Source organism: Vombatus ursinus, unplaced genomic scaffold (assembly GCF_900497805.2).
Source record: "Vombatus ursinus unplaced genomic scaffold, bare-nosed wombat genome assembly UNPS02010394.1, whole genome shotgun sequence".
Classification (NCBI taxonomy): Eukaryota; Metazoa; Chordata; class Mammalia; order Diprotodontia; family Vombatidae; genus Vombatus; species Vombatus ursinus.
The window spans coordinates 838,670-850,248 of NW_020950172.1; the positions used below are offsets into that span (position 1 = coordinate 838,670).

Consider the following 11,579-nt stretch of genomic DNA (forward strand, 5'->3'; position numbering starts at 1 on the left):
ACAGAGAGAGGAGAGGCAGAGACAGAGAGAGAGGCAGAGACAGAGAGTGACAGAGAGAGACAGAGACAGACAGAATGCATTGTGAGAGTGTCTGTGCATGTGTGTAAGTGTGATTGTGCACATGTGTTTAATCTCTAACAGATGATAAGAAGACAAACAGTCAAGACTAGAATCTTAGCTCCATTTACTGGTCCTTCGCTGTTACTGGTGCCTGGCACATAGTAGGTCCTTAATGAATGATTATTAATTGACGACAGATTTTAGAAGTGAGAAAACCAAGGTTCAGGGAGGGTGACCCCTCAAAGAGTTCATGGCAGGCTAGTGGACAAGCTGAGGCTCAGACCTCAGTGTCACCATCCTGCTTTTCCAAATCATAAGGCAATAGAATGTTCAGATGGGAAGGGAGGTGAGAGGTCATTTGGTCCCACAATCTCAGCTCAGAGAGGCTCATGGGTCAGGGAGAAAGGAGAAGTGGGGAAATGGCGTGAGCCTGGTCCCAACTCTGATTTCCCCTGTTCTAAGGCCCTTTCCAACTCTGACATTACCTGTTCTAAAGCCCCTCCCAGCCCTGACATCTCCCATTCTGCTATAGCTGGGGCTATAATAGCTGTGCCCGCATAACCTGTGCCCCCCTCCTGGTATCTCTTATCAAAGGAGGTAATATTCCTAAATCACTTAGCACTGTGCTTGGTACATAGTGGGTACTTAATAAATGCTTGCACTCTCCTTCCCTGCCCTCATTTCACTTGGCAGGATGGTGCAGGAGCAGTGCTGCCAAAATCAGCTGGAGGAGCTCCACTGCGCCACAGGTATCAATGTGGCCCATGAGGGGGACAGTTGTGACACGCACCACAACAACTCCAGCTTTGAAGCCAAGTTTGTCAAGGTGAGCCACCCTTCTACCTCTCTGTCATTCTCCAGCTGCCCTGCTCCTGAGCCAGCCTGTGAGGCCTGCTCCCTACCCACCTACCATACTTTCTTCCTCCCTCCCTCCTTCCTTCCTTCCTCCCTGAGCCCCTTTCTCTCTCCCCATCCCTGCCCTGTCCTGGGGCAGCATCAGGGACCATGGTCCTTGATCTGCCCTATGTCCAGTACTCAAGCTGGCTGAGGGCAGGATGCCTGAGCTGCATTCCTGGGAGGAATTGGCTCAGACCTGTAAAGGTAGGAATGGCTGAGGCCAGACCACCCTGTCACCTCCTGTCCTGTTCTCTGTCCTGCTATTGCTGGACACATGCAGGGTCAGGAAAAGGAGGAGACACTGGCCAGCTGGGTCTGTGGTCATGAGGGTCAGAGGTTGTTTGGGGGGAGAGGGTCTGAGCCCCCTGTTCTGCCCCATGGGGACTCTGGCATCAGAACTGGATTCAAATTGTGCCTCTGATACATAGCCCTTGGGTGACTTCAGGGAAATCCCTTCCCATCCCTGGGCCTGGGTTTCCTCCTCTGGAGGATGAGAAGGGAGGACCACATGCCCTGCAGGGATGCTGCCAGCTCTAGGGCCCAACATCCCTTTTCTTATTTCTACCAACGTGGAACAGAAGGGAACTAAGAGTCTCCTCTGGGCTCTGCTGGGTGAGAAGAGATACAGGGGCATTTGGTCCAGAAGAGCTCCGTTAGTGGTCCCTGTGCACAGAGTGCCAGTGGTCACGGGGCATCATTTCTGCCCACAGGGGGCTGGTGGTCGCAGGGCTATACTTCCAAGGGCCACTCAAAGAGAGGCCAGATGGTCGTGAATGGGGCTCTTGGCAGGGGACACCAGCTGAAGTCCAGGCTAGATGCCTTGGTTTCAAAGCTCCCTTCTCAACTCCAGGATTCCCAGTTCTCCGGCATCCCCAGTCACATGCTGGCTGATGCCCCCACACCCATCCAGCTCAAGGGCTCTCTTTCCCTTTGGGATTGTGTCAATAGACTAGACTCTAGGTCCTGCTGAGGACATCTTAATGCCTGAGCCTTGACTCTGGAAAGGCCTGAATCTTCTCCAGAAAAGGTCAGTGAGAAAGGACCTAGAAAGAAACGTGCCACCTTGAGGATGATTGATCAAATGCAGAGGGGGTGATTCTGTATTATAGAATGTCAGAGCTGAGAGGGGCCTTAGAACAGGGGGTGTCAGAGCTGAGAGGGGCCTTAGAATAGGGAATGTCAGAAATGGGAGGGCCTTATATACAAAATATTCATAGCAGCTCTTTTTGTAGTGGCAAAGAATTGGAAATTGAGAGGATGCCCATCAATTGGGGAATGGCTGAGCAAGTTGTGGTATATGAATGTGATGGAATACTATTGTGCTATAAGAAATGATGAACAGGCTGACTTCAGAAAAACCTGGAAAGACTTGTATGGTCTGATGCTGAGTGAAGTGAGCAGAACCAGGAGAATGTTGTACACAGTAACAGCCACGTTGTGCGATGGCTAATATTGATAAACTTACCCCTTCCCAGCAATACAAGGATCTAAGACATCTCCAGAGACCTTGTGATAGAAAATGCTGTCCACACCCAAAGAAAGAACTATGCAAGCTGAACTGCTATTTTTTTTCTCTTCTGTTGATTTTTGTTTCCTTTTTCTGATGGTTTCTCCTACTGGTTTTAATTTTTACTTACATCACTAATGGGAAAACATGTTTAATATGAATGTAAATGTATAGCCTATCGCAGATTGTGCGCCATCTTGGGGACAGTGGTGGGGAGGAAGGGGGAGAAAAATTTTAAACTCAAAAGTATATGGAAGTGATTATTGATAAATCAAAATAAATTAATAAAAAAAATGAAAGAAAAAAGAAATGGGAAGGCCTTAGGACAAGGGATGTCAGAGTGAGGAGGGCTTTAGAATCGGGGATATCAGAGGTGGGAGGGCCCTGTCAGATCATCTGGCTCCTTCTCCTCATTTTGCAGGTTATAAAAGTGAGTGAGGCCCAGAGAGAAAAGGGATTTGCTTGTTGGGTAGTGAGGGGCACAGTAACCTGGAATAACACTGGGAATTGTACACGTTGTTCTATATCTGCCCTATCCCCTCCCCCAAATTCTGGGGGTCCCCTTTTGTGTTGGTCATTCCAACAAATTCTTCCTGAATTTGTTCTGAAGGTTCCTTGTTCGCTGTGTCTGCTGCCCATCGCCTGGGGGTGAGATTCCATGCTCTCTCTCAGGTTCTCTCTGGCTAGGATGGCTGTAAATTTCAGAGGTAACAAGTTTGCTTCCAACTCAGGACTGAGAATTCCTAGGGTTGGTCAGCAAGGCAGAAGTCAAGCCTGAGATCAAGGTCACTTTAAACCTGCTGCCTTGGAAGTACTCACTCAGCTCCGCCACCGATGCCCTAATTGAAGCCAACCTGCCCCTTTCCCAGAAGTTTAACATTTATTTGTCTTGGGAAGTAGTGAGCTCCCCATCATACAGGTGATGAGGGTGAGCCTGGCTGGCCATCTGTGCAGAAGTCTGTAGAAGAGACTCCTTTAGGGGATGGGATGTTAGATGAGACTTCTTCTCAGAGTCTGTGCTTGCAGGTCTCAGGGTGGTCAGTTAAGGTGTCTCTTGGGAGCCATGTCCTCAGCCATGGGACCTGCCCTCACCCTGTTTTCGAGAACCAACATTTGAATGTTTCCAGCTACTCCTTACCTCCCACTGTGGGTCAAGATGAATTGGAACCAAGAGGAAATAAGTTTTGGAAAATTAGATTGAGTCCAGTTGGCTGAGTCTTGGGAACACTGGATGGGGAAATCAATTTCTCCTGAAGTCAATTTTCCCATTTGAAGTGATTATGGTTTGAGTAAATGCTTTTCACCAAGCAAACATCTCAGCTGGTGCAGCCCTGACTCCAGGGGCGGAGACTTTGGGTGGATTCTGTGGCTCCTTTCTGGCCATGATTGCCCTCAGTGGCAAAAGAGGATGGAACCCACAGTGATGAGAAGTCCAAGGAGATGTCTGTGGATGTGAAATGGGGAGGAATCCTTCATGATTACAAAGCCCCGCGACCCAGGGCCCACCCACTCTCTGCCCCCAACTCTTTCCCCCAAACCCTTCTTTTCTCCTCCATCTTCTGGTGGTCTTATTGGAAGATAAAGTTCTTAGGTCATAGGGTTAGAGCTGGAAGGCCCCTCATAGTCATCCAGTCCAGTGGTCTTGTTCTACAGATAAGCAAACTGAGGGTCAACAGGAGTGACTTGCCCAAAGTAGCACACCTGCAAATGGAAGGGCCAGGATTCAAACACAGGCCCTCTTCACAGGTCTGTGCTACAACTTCTGAGGCAGCCTAGGCTGGTGGCCAGAGCCCTGGACTCACACTCAAGTCCTAGGTCTGGCCCAGGACCCTGCAGAGAAGCCTGGGAGCCTCCCTGCTCCAAGGCCATGCTGCTGGGCACCTCACTCTTTATTTTCTGGAGGCCACCGCTCACTCTTTCCCTTGTTTTCACCAGAAATGCTGTCACTGCTGTCTGCTGGGGAAGGCTGCCCAAGCCCAAGGCCAGAGCTGCGAGTACAACCTCATGATTGGCTACCAGTGTGGCCTGGTGTACCGGGCGTGCTGCGTCAAGAGCCAGGAGTCTGCAGAGCTCGCGCCTGGAGATGTCGCCGTGCCCTTGGACACTGGTAATGCTCTCTCCTCTCCCCTGGCTGCCTTTGGCCCTCACAATGGCCGACTCTGCTCCAGGGGTCCCTGCACTGTCCTGAGCTCTGGGGGGGGCTCATTCAGCCCTTCAGACTGTGTGACAGACCTTGCCTCTGCATGATGCCTAGTGAACCTACTAGTTGTTTGTCCATCTGTCTGTCTGCCTGCCTATTGGTCTGTCTGTCCATCTGTCTATCTTTCTGTCTGTCTGCCTATGGGTCTGTCTGTCTTTCTGCCTGTGGGTCTGTCTGTCCATCTGTCTGTCTGTCTGCCTATCAGTCTGTCTGTCCTATCAGTCTGGCCATCTGTTCATCTGTCTGTCCATTTGTCTGTCTGTCTGTCTGCCTATGGGTCTGTCTGTCTATCTATCTGTCTATCTATCTATGTTTCTGTCTGCCTATGGATCTATTTGTCTGTCTGTCCATCTGTCTGTGTGTCCATCTGTCTGTGTGTCTGTCTGTCTGCCTATTGGTCTGCCTACCTATCTATCTGTCTGTCTGTCTAACTATCTATCTATCTGTCTGTCTAACTATCTATCTATCTGCCTGTCTGCCTATTGGTCTGTCTGTCCATCTGTCTGCCTGCATATGGGTCTGTCTGTCTGTCCATCTGTCTGTGTGCCTGCCTATGGGTCTGTCTGTCCTTCTGTCTGTCTGTCCATCTGTCTGTCTGTCTATCTGTCTGTCTGTATGCCTATTGGTCTGCCTACCTATCTATCTGTCTGTCTGTCTGTCTATCTTTCTGTCTGTCTGCCTGTCTATCTGTCTGTCTGTCTAACTGTTCATTCACTCATTAGTTTGTTCATTCATTTATTTAATTATATATTGGGGATAGGGTGGGTGGAGGAGGCACCCTTGCCCCCATGAGTCCTTTGGCGTGAAAGCCTCTGGTGTCTGGACTGATGGCCATTCCTTACCTTGGCATCTGAGAGAGCGGCCTGGGGGCACCGAATTCAGTGACTTGCCCAGGGTCACACAGCTGATCTGTGGCAGAGGCAAGGCTTTCTGACCCTTCATGACACGCTCCCTCCCCATGACCAGTAGCGGGTGATGTGCATAGGATGGGCCTGAACTGACATTTACCTCATGATCTGGAGTCAGCACAACTCTAAAGAGCGCCTTTCCAATGTTTATGCCTCATAATCATCCTTTAAGGCTAGGGCTAGCAGCCTTTTCATCCAGTTTGGGAGGCCAAGGTCCCTCCCATGTGGAGATGGGGGAGAGGAGATCTTGGCATCTAAGGAAGGGCTTGAGGCATGGGGGGCCCTGGTGGGTTTGAAAATGACCCCATCTGTGATTCCCGCCCTCCCTGTCTTTGAAGAGAAGCTCCTTCTCCGTGCAGTGGGAGGAGCCCAGAGTCAGAGGTCTTGGGTTCCAATGCTGGTGACCTGGGACAAGTCATTTAAATGCTACCATACCTCAGCTGTCCGACACATAGTAGGTGCTTGAAAATGTTTATTGAATTGTCTTGAATTAAGACGATGGGATTGAACCAGGTAAGATCAAGTCCTAGGATCTTTAAAATCCATTTTTTTTTTTTTAGAAAGAGGACATCCTTGGGCTCTTCTTGGAAGATGAGGGTCCAGTCGGTGACAGCTGCCTTTAACTTCTGAGGTTCTTTTTCCTTTTCTCCCTCTCTAGCTAAAATTCCTGAGGAGGATATTGTGGACCAAGAAGACCCCTACCTGCATGACCGATGCCGAGGTGAGAGAAGGTGGCAGATTCCTGCCAGCCCTTCATCCAGCAAGTACTTTGGCTCCTCCTGTATGTGTGTGAGATGGGCTGGTTCTCTGATCACTTCCAGGGTGGGAGTGTAGGAGACACAGGGAATAGCCACAAACTCTCACTGACTCCTCTTGGCTAGCTAGGAAAAGCCTAAACCCCCAGCCCATGCCTGGCACAGAGTAGGCACTTAATGAATGCCTGTGGCTGCTGGATTCGTGGCACAGCCGCATCACTGGGCCTGCCTAGCTGCCATGGCCAACTCACATCCTCTTCCTCTAGGCAGGCTTCCCTCACCTCCCCCCTTCTAGGAGTTCTCTTTTTAGGTATGGGGGCCATCCTTCCAGGTCCAGTGAAGGCAGGGACCTGATTTTAGGCCACTTGGAATCTCAGCCCCCGGAAGAAGGTTCCAATATTTCCAGCACTGGGCACATGTCTGTTGACTAGGGATTTATCCTTTCATTCACTCATTCCCTCATTTACTCATTTGATCAACTGCTGTTATATTAACTGCCCTATGTGCCAAGCCCTGTACTAGGGAGCTGGGGAGAGATAAAGATGAATAAAGACAATGCCTTCCCCAAGGAGCTTCCCATGGTGGTGGTGGGCATGTGACCTGGACCCCATAGGAGGCGGGCTCTTCCGTGCTCCCCAGAGGTGCTGATCCAACCTTTTCATCTTATAGATCTGCCTCAAGACCAGAGATCACATTTAGTCCTTTGACTTCCAAGAGGCTTTTCCCAGGAGTCTGGAAAGGGCTTTAGGGAAAAATATTTATTTCTTAATATTTTAAATATATATAGATGCTTCCATAAGAGACAAAATAAGAGGAGTGGTTTTCCAATAAAAAGACCCAAATCTGAGCCCAAGGCATGACATATACTAGCTGTGTGATGTGGGAAAGTCACTTGGCTTCTTTCTGCCTCAGTTTCCTCACCTGTAAAATAAGGATGATAATACTTGACCTCACAAGGTTGTTGGGTTATCATGAGTGTTATGAATAAAGAAAAACAAGATTGTGGAAGGTGTGATTTAGGGAAATGAGTTTGTTTGCCAACGCCTCTGTTTGGTTTCAGGAGGGGGTCCCTGCACTCAGCAGTGCCGAGACACAGGAAGCACGGTCGTTTGCTCCTGCTTTGTGGGCTATCAGCTCTTGCCTGATGGGGTCTCCTGTGAAGGTAATCCATCCTGGGGCTGAGAGTCCCCAGGATTTGGGGTTGTTGGTGCTGTCTTGCTCAGGACTGTCTGTTTTCCTTTGCCCTGCAGAGCAGCCAGGGCTTCCTATTTAGGGGTCCCTGGTCTCATGGACAAGATGCTTTCTCCAGCAGCACCAATCAGCATCTTCACAGGGCATTAGACCATCTTCTTGAGTTGATGAAACCAAAGAAATCCATGATCTGGGGCCAACACCATCATGACCCATTATGGCCACTGTGCCTGAAACCTGGTCACAGTTCATCCTCCACCTCTCACCCTGTGGCCCCAGGCTCATGTCCATGGCCCGTGGAGACCCCTCAAGAAGACTTTCATGGAAGTCACATGATCCACAACAGCCAATTGAAATCTAGGAGAAAAAAACGTGGACTTTGTGGCCATAATGTTGCTTGCCCTGACCATTCTATTGGAGGGCACCAGAAGCAGGTCCACTCTGACCTGCTGCCTTTTCTCCCAGTATCTCCCAAAGTTCTATTGGTTTTTGTAAGTTATCCTTATGTGTTCTTGTCACTCGTATGTCAATCTCCTTGGTCCTTCCCAGATACCAATGAGTGCATTACCGGTACACACAACTGCCGAATTGGAGAAATATGCATCAATACGGTGGGAACATTTCGTTGTCAAAGAGAGAGCAGCTGCGGGACGGGCTATGAGCTCATGGAAGACAACACTTGCAAAGGTATGCCCCGGCCCTGGGTGACTGTGGTGGGGGAGGGTCGACATCGGCCTAGGGAGAAGACCTGAGCACTCCCCCGGTGAAGCTGCCCCTGTGCTGTGTGACCATGGGCCAGCTCCTGGCCCAGCATCACCTGTAAGATGCAGAAGCACACCTCTATGCTGTGCACCTGATAGTGACAGCATCCTGGGTGACCTCATCAGCACGAGGTGACAGATGGGGGATGCCCAGGGCATTTAGTCTAATAGCCCATGGAACACATTTGAAAGGGCTGAGCAGATTCTGCTCGTTCTGGACTTAGCCCTCTCACCTACAACAGGACGATCCTATAATGGCAGTGAGCACCAACTCCTAGAAAGGCAGAGTTAGCTCCATCGGCATTTCTGGGTCTGCTGAAGAGACCACCATTTTGGAGACCCAGTCTCAGTTTCAGGGATGCCTCAGGGCCAGATCCCACTGACTCTCTACCACCAGGCCCCCTCGGCCCCCTCCTTTCCATTCCCACACTGCCTGTCCAGGCCTTGTCTCCCCCTCGGACAGTGGTTAGAGCCACCTAGGTCCCCAGCCTGTTGCCTTCCAATCCTTTCTTCAGATGCTGTCAGAATGGCCACCCTCCTCAGGGGCAGATGTGATCAAAGTCTCTGATGGTGCCCTCTATCTTCCTGGTAAATGATCTGTAACCCTTAAGTTCATCATTCAATGCTCTCTGAAGCTTGGTGTTTACCTCACCTTCTGGCCTGCACGTTCTCTTTATTCCAGCCAGACTTGGCCTTCCCAACATTGCCCTGCTTTCTTGGGCCCCTGTGCCTGTGTGCGCATCGTGCCTGGACAGGATGCCCCCGGTGCCTCCTCTTTTTGGCAGTCTCTCCCACCATCACTCTATCATCCTTTGTCTATGCGGCCCTGATGCTGCCAGGTCTAACATCTGGCACATCCAGTAGGAGGTGCATAATTAATGATTGTTGATGGACTGATTGATCCTTGTGGATGAGGGGGAGGGGTGGGGACTATGGGAAGCTGAGTGGCCAGCCCTGGGGACAGCCTTTCAATGGCAAGCTCTTCCACATTGACAGCTAAGACCAGGTTCACATGGCAGGCTTCAGTCTTGCAGATGACTCCAAGCCAGGAGGGACGGTATGGCTAACACAGGGAGGGGAGAGCTGAGAAATGGGCTGATCCCAAGAAGCAGGAGCAGGGAATCAGGGCAGACAGCGGCCCTCCCCTGGGGGAGGTGTGGCTCCAACAAGGCTTCTGTGAAAGAGCCGGGGGCTTTCAGGGTCTGCCAGCTCCATGAGAGTCCAGAGAGGTGGCCTTGGGATCTAAGAGGGCCTTAGGAGAGTCACAGGCCAGAGCAGCACGTCAGGGAGGCTGAGTCTGGCTCTGCTTGGCTCATTTTGGGCAGCACACTGCACCCAGAGGAGAGCCCACGGACTGGTCAGAGGCAGGCATGGCATGAGAAGCCTGCTTAAAGGAACTGGGGCCATTTAGACTCAGGTGAGGTTCGAGAGAGGCTCGAGAAGGTGCTGCTGGGAAGAGGGTCTTGTCTGACTTCAGATGGTAAAGCCAGGGCCACTGGTGGGGAGTTGGAGAGGAACTGGAGGCTGGCTCGGGTCTGTTTAAGGAAGATGAAAGCGTCCCACAGTGGCTTGGACCAGGCGCCTCTGTGGGGCGGGAGCTCCCTCTCCCAGGAGATCCCTTGTTGGGGAGGTCAGAGGGGAGCCTTTCGGCAGATGCTCCCTGAGGCCTGGCTCTCTCTGAGGTTCGGTGTAATCCTTCCTTGTCTTTAGGGCCTTCTCCTTGGCTCCTTGGCAGCCTTCTCCCTCTCCCAGCCCTCAGAGTGTCTTGTCACTCAGCGGAGTTGAAGGCAGCATCCCAGGGGTTGGGGGTCAGGGCTTATCTCCCCCTGCCCCCATGCACACACTAGACAATTCACTTCTGCAGTTCTTCCTAAAGTGTCCTCTTAGGACTAAGCCCAACACTTGATGTCCGTAGCTACATCATGGACACTGTTCCCTGGTGCCTGGTCATTTCCAATGGCCCAGGGTAGATTTTAGGCACTGAATGTGCCAACCACATAACAAAAGTACTGTTTGAGTGTAATCCCCTCTTGGGGGCTTCCAGACAGGACAAAAATGGGCTTCCTGGGGCAAGACGTTAGATAGAACTGGAGGGGGTGCTAGAAGCCATGGTGGGGGGACCCTCTCACTTTCCAGATGAGGAAGCTGAGGTGGATGGGCTTGTCCATGGTCCCTCAGAAAGCAAGGGAGGCAGGATCTGAACTCAGATCTTCAGGCTTCCTCCAAGGTTCTCCAAGGCATTTCTTTTAGCTGTATGGAGATACAGCCATGCCCAGGCTAGGGAGCCTTCTCCTGCCAGATGGTAGGATTCTGACGAGGGTTTGATCTTCTTTTGCTCTGTATGGTCTTCTGCAAACACTTTCCAAAGGGGTTTTCTTCTTGGAAAAAATTATTGCCTAAATTACGTGGAAGGTGAAAAAAAGAAGAAGAAAATCTATGGTCCTTTCAAAGTGGGTGGATGAGCAGCTCATTCTGTTTCTGTTCATGCTGCCCTCCCCCACCCCACCATCTGAAAGTTTCTTGCCTCATTTAGGGGCATCTGGGGCAAGGCAGATTGTTATCTGTTTATCAGTTTTTAATCAAGCTCCAAATTAGCCTCAGGGGGCATTGGTTCCCAGCCAGCTCTGTGATGGTGGGTAAGTCCGTTGGCCTCTTGAGCCTCAGTTTCCTCATTGGTCAATTGACAAACAAGATCCTTTGAGGCCCAAGATGCTGCGATTTTGGACATGGTGTGCTTGGTCTTTGGGTCTGCCCACACAGACGCCTCATGTGCTCTGTGACTGCTTGTGAATGAATAAGCAGAGACGGCCAGGTTGAGGCATCTCAGGAAGGGCTAAGAGGAGGCAGCGGCTTCTTGCCAACCTTTGATTTGCTGTGGTTTTTTCTGCCCTCCCAGACATTGATGAGTGTGAGACTGGGATTCACAACTGCCTCCCTACCTTCATCTGTCAGAACACGCCGGGATCTTTTCGCTGCAGACCCAAGCTGCAGTGCAGGGGTGGATTCATTCAGGATGCCCTGGGCAACTGTATTGGTAAGACATGCCATGCCCCAGCCTGCACAAGCCTGTGCTGAGCTCAGAGGGGCTCGAGGGGCTCAGGGGCCACTGTGCCTCATGGTCTGGCTGAGGAGAAGGATGACCAGGGGAGCTGAGATGGTGAAAATGGAGGGTAGAGGCATGTCTAAGGAAGATCCCTAGGTCAGGCTTCAGGGGGAGATCAGAGAGGACTAAAGACCCTGCATGGTGCTGTCACAGCTCTGACATTCCCTGTGCTGAGGCCCTCCCAGCCCAGAAGTCCC

General features: G+C 51.0%; 1 protein-coding gene across 2 annotated transcripts in view; it reads left to right on the forward strand.

Annotated features, from left to right (window-relative positions):
* FBLN1 (fibulin 1) overlaps window positions 1-11,579 on the forward strand; it is a 74,339-nt gene that overhangs the window by 24,929 nt on the left and 37,831 nt on the right. For both annotated transcript variants that reach the window (XM_027854251.1, XM_027854252.1), the window contains exons 3-8: window positions 754-886; window positions 4,400-4,571; window positions 6,231-6,293; window positions 7,388-7,489; window positions 8,068-8,205; window positions 11,176-11,313. In XM_027854251.1, coding sequence (XP_027710052.1) covers window positions 754-886; window positions 4,400-4,571; window positions 6,231-6,293; window positions 7,388-7,489; window positions 8,068-8,205; window positions 11,176-11,313 — 746 coding nt within the window. The remainder of the gene's footprint in view (window positions 1-753; window positions 887-4,399; window positions 4,572-6,230; window positions 6,294-7,387; window positions 7,490-8,067; window positions 8,206-11,175; window positions 11,314-11,579) is intronic.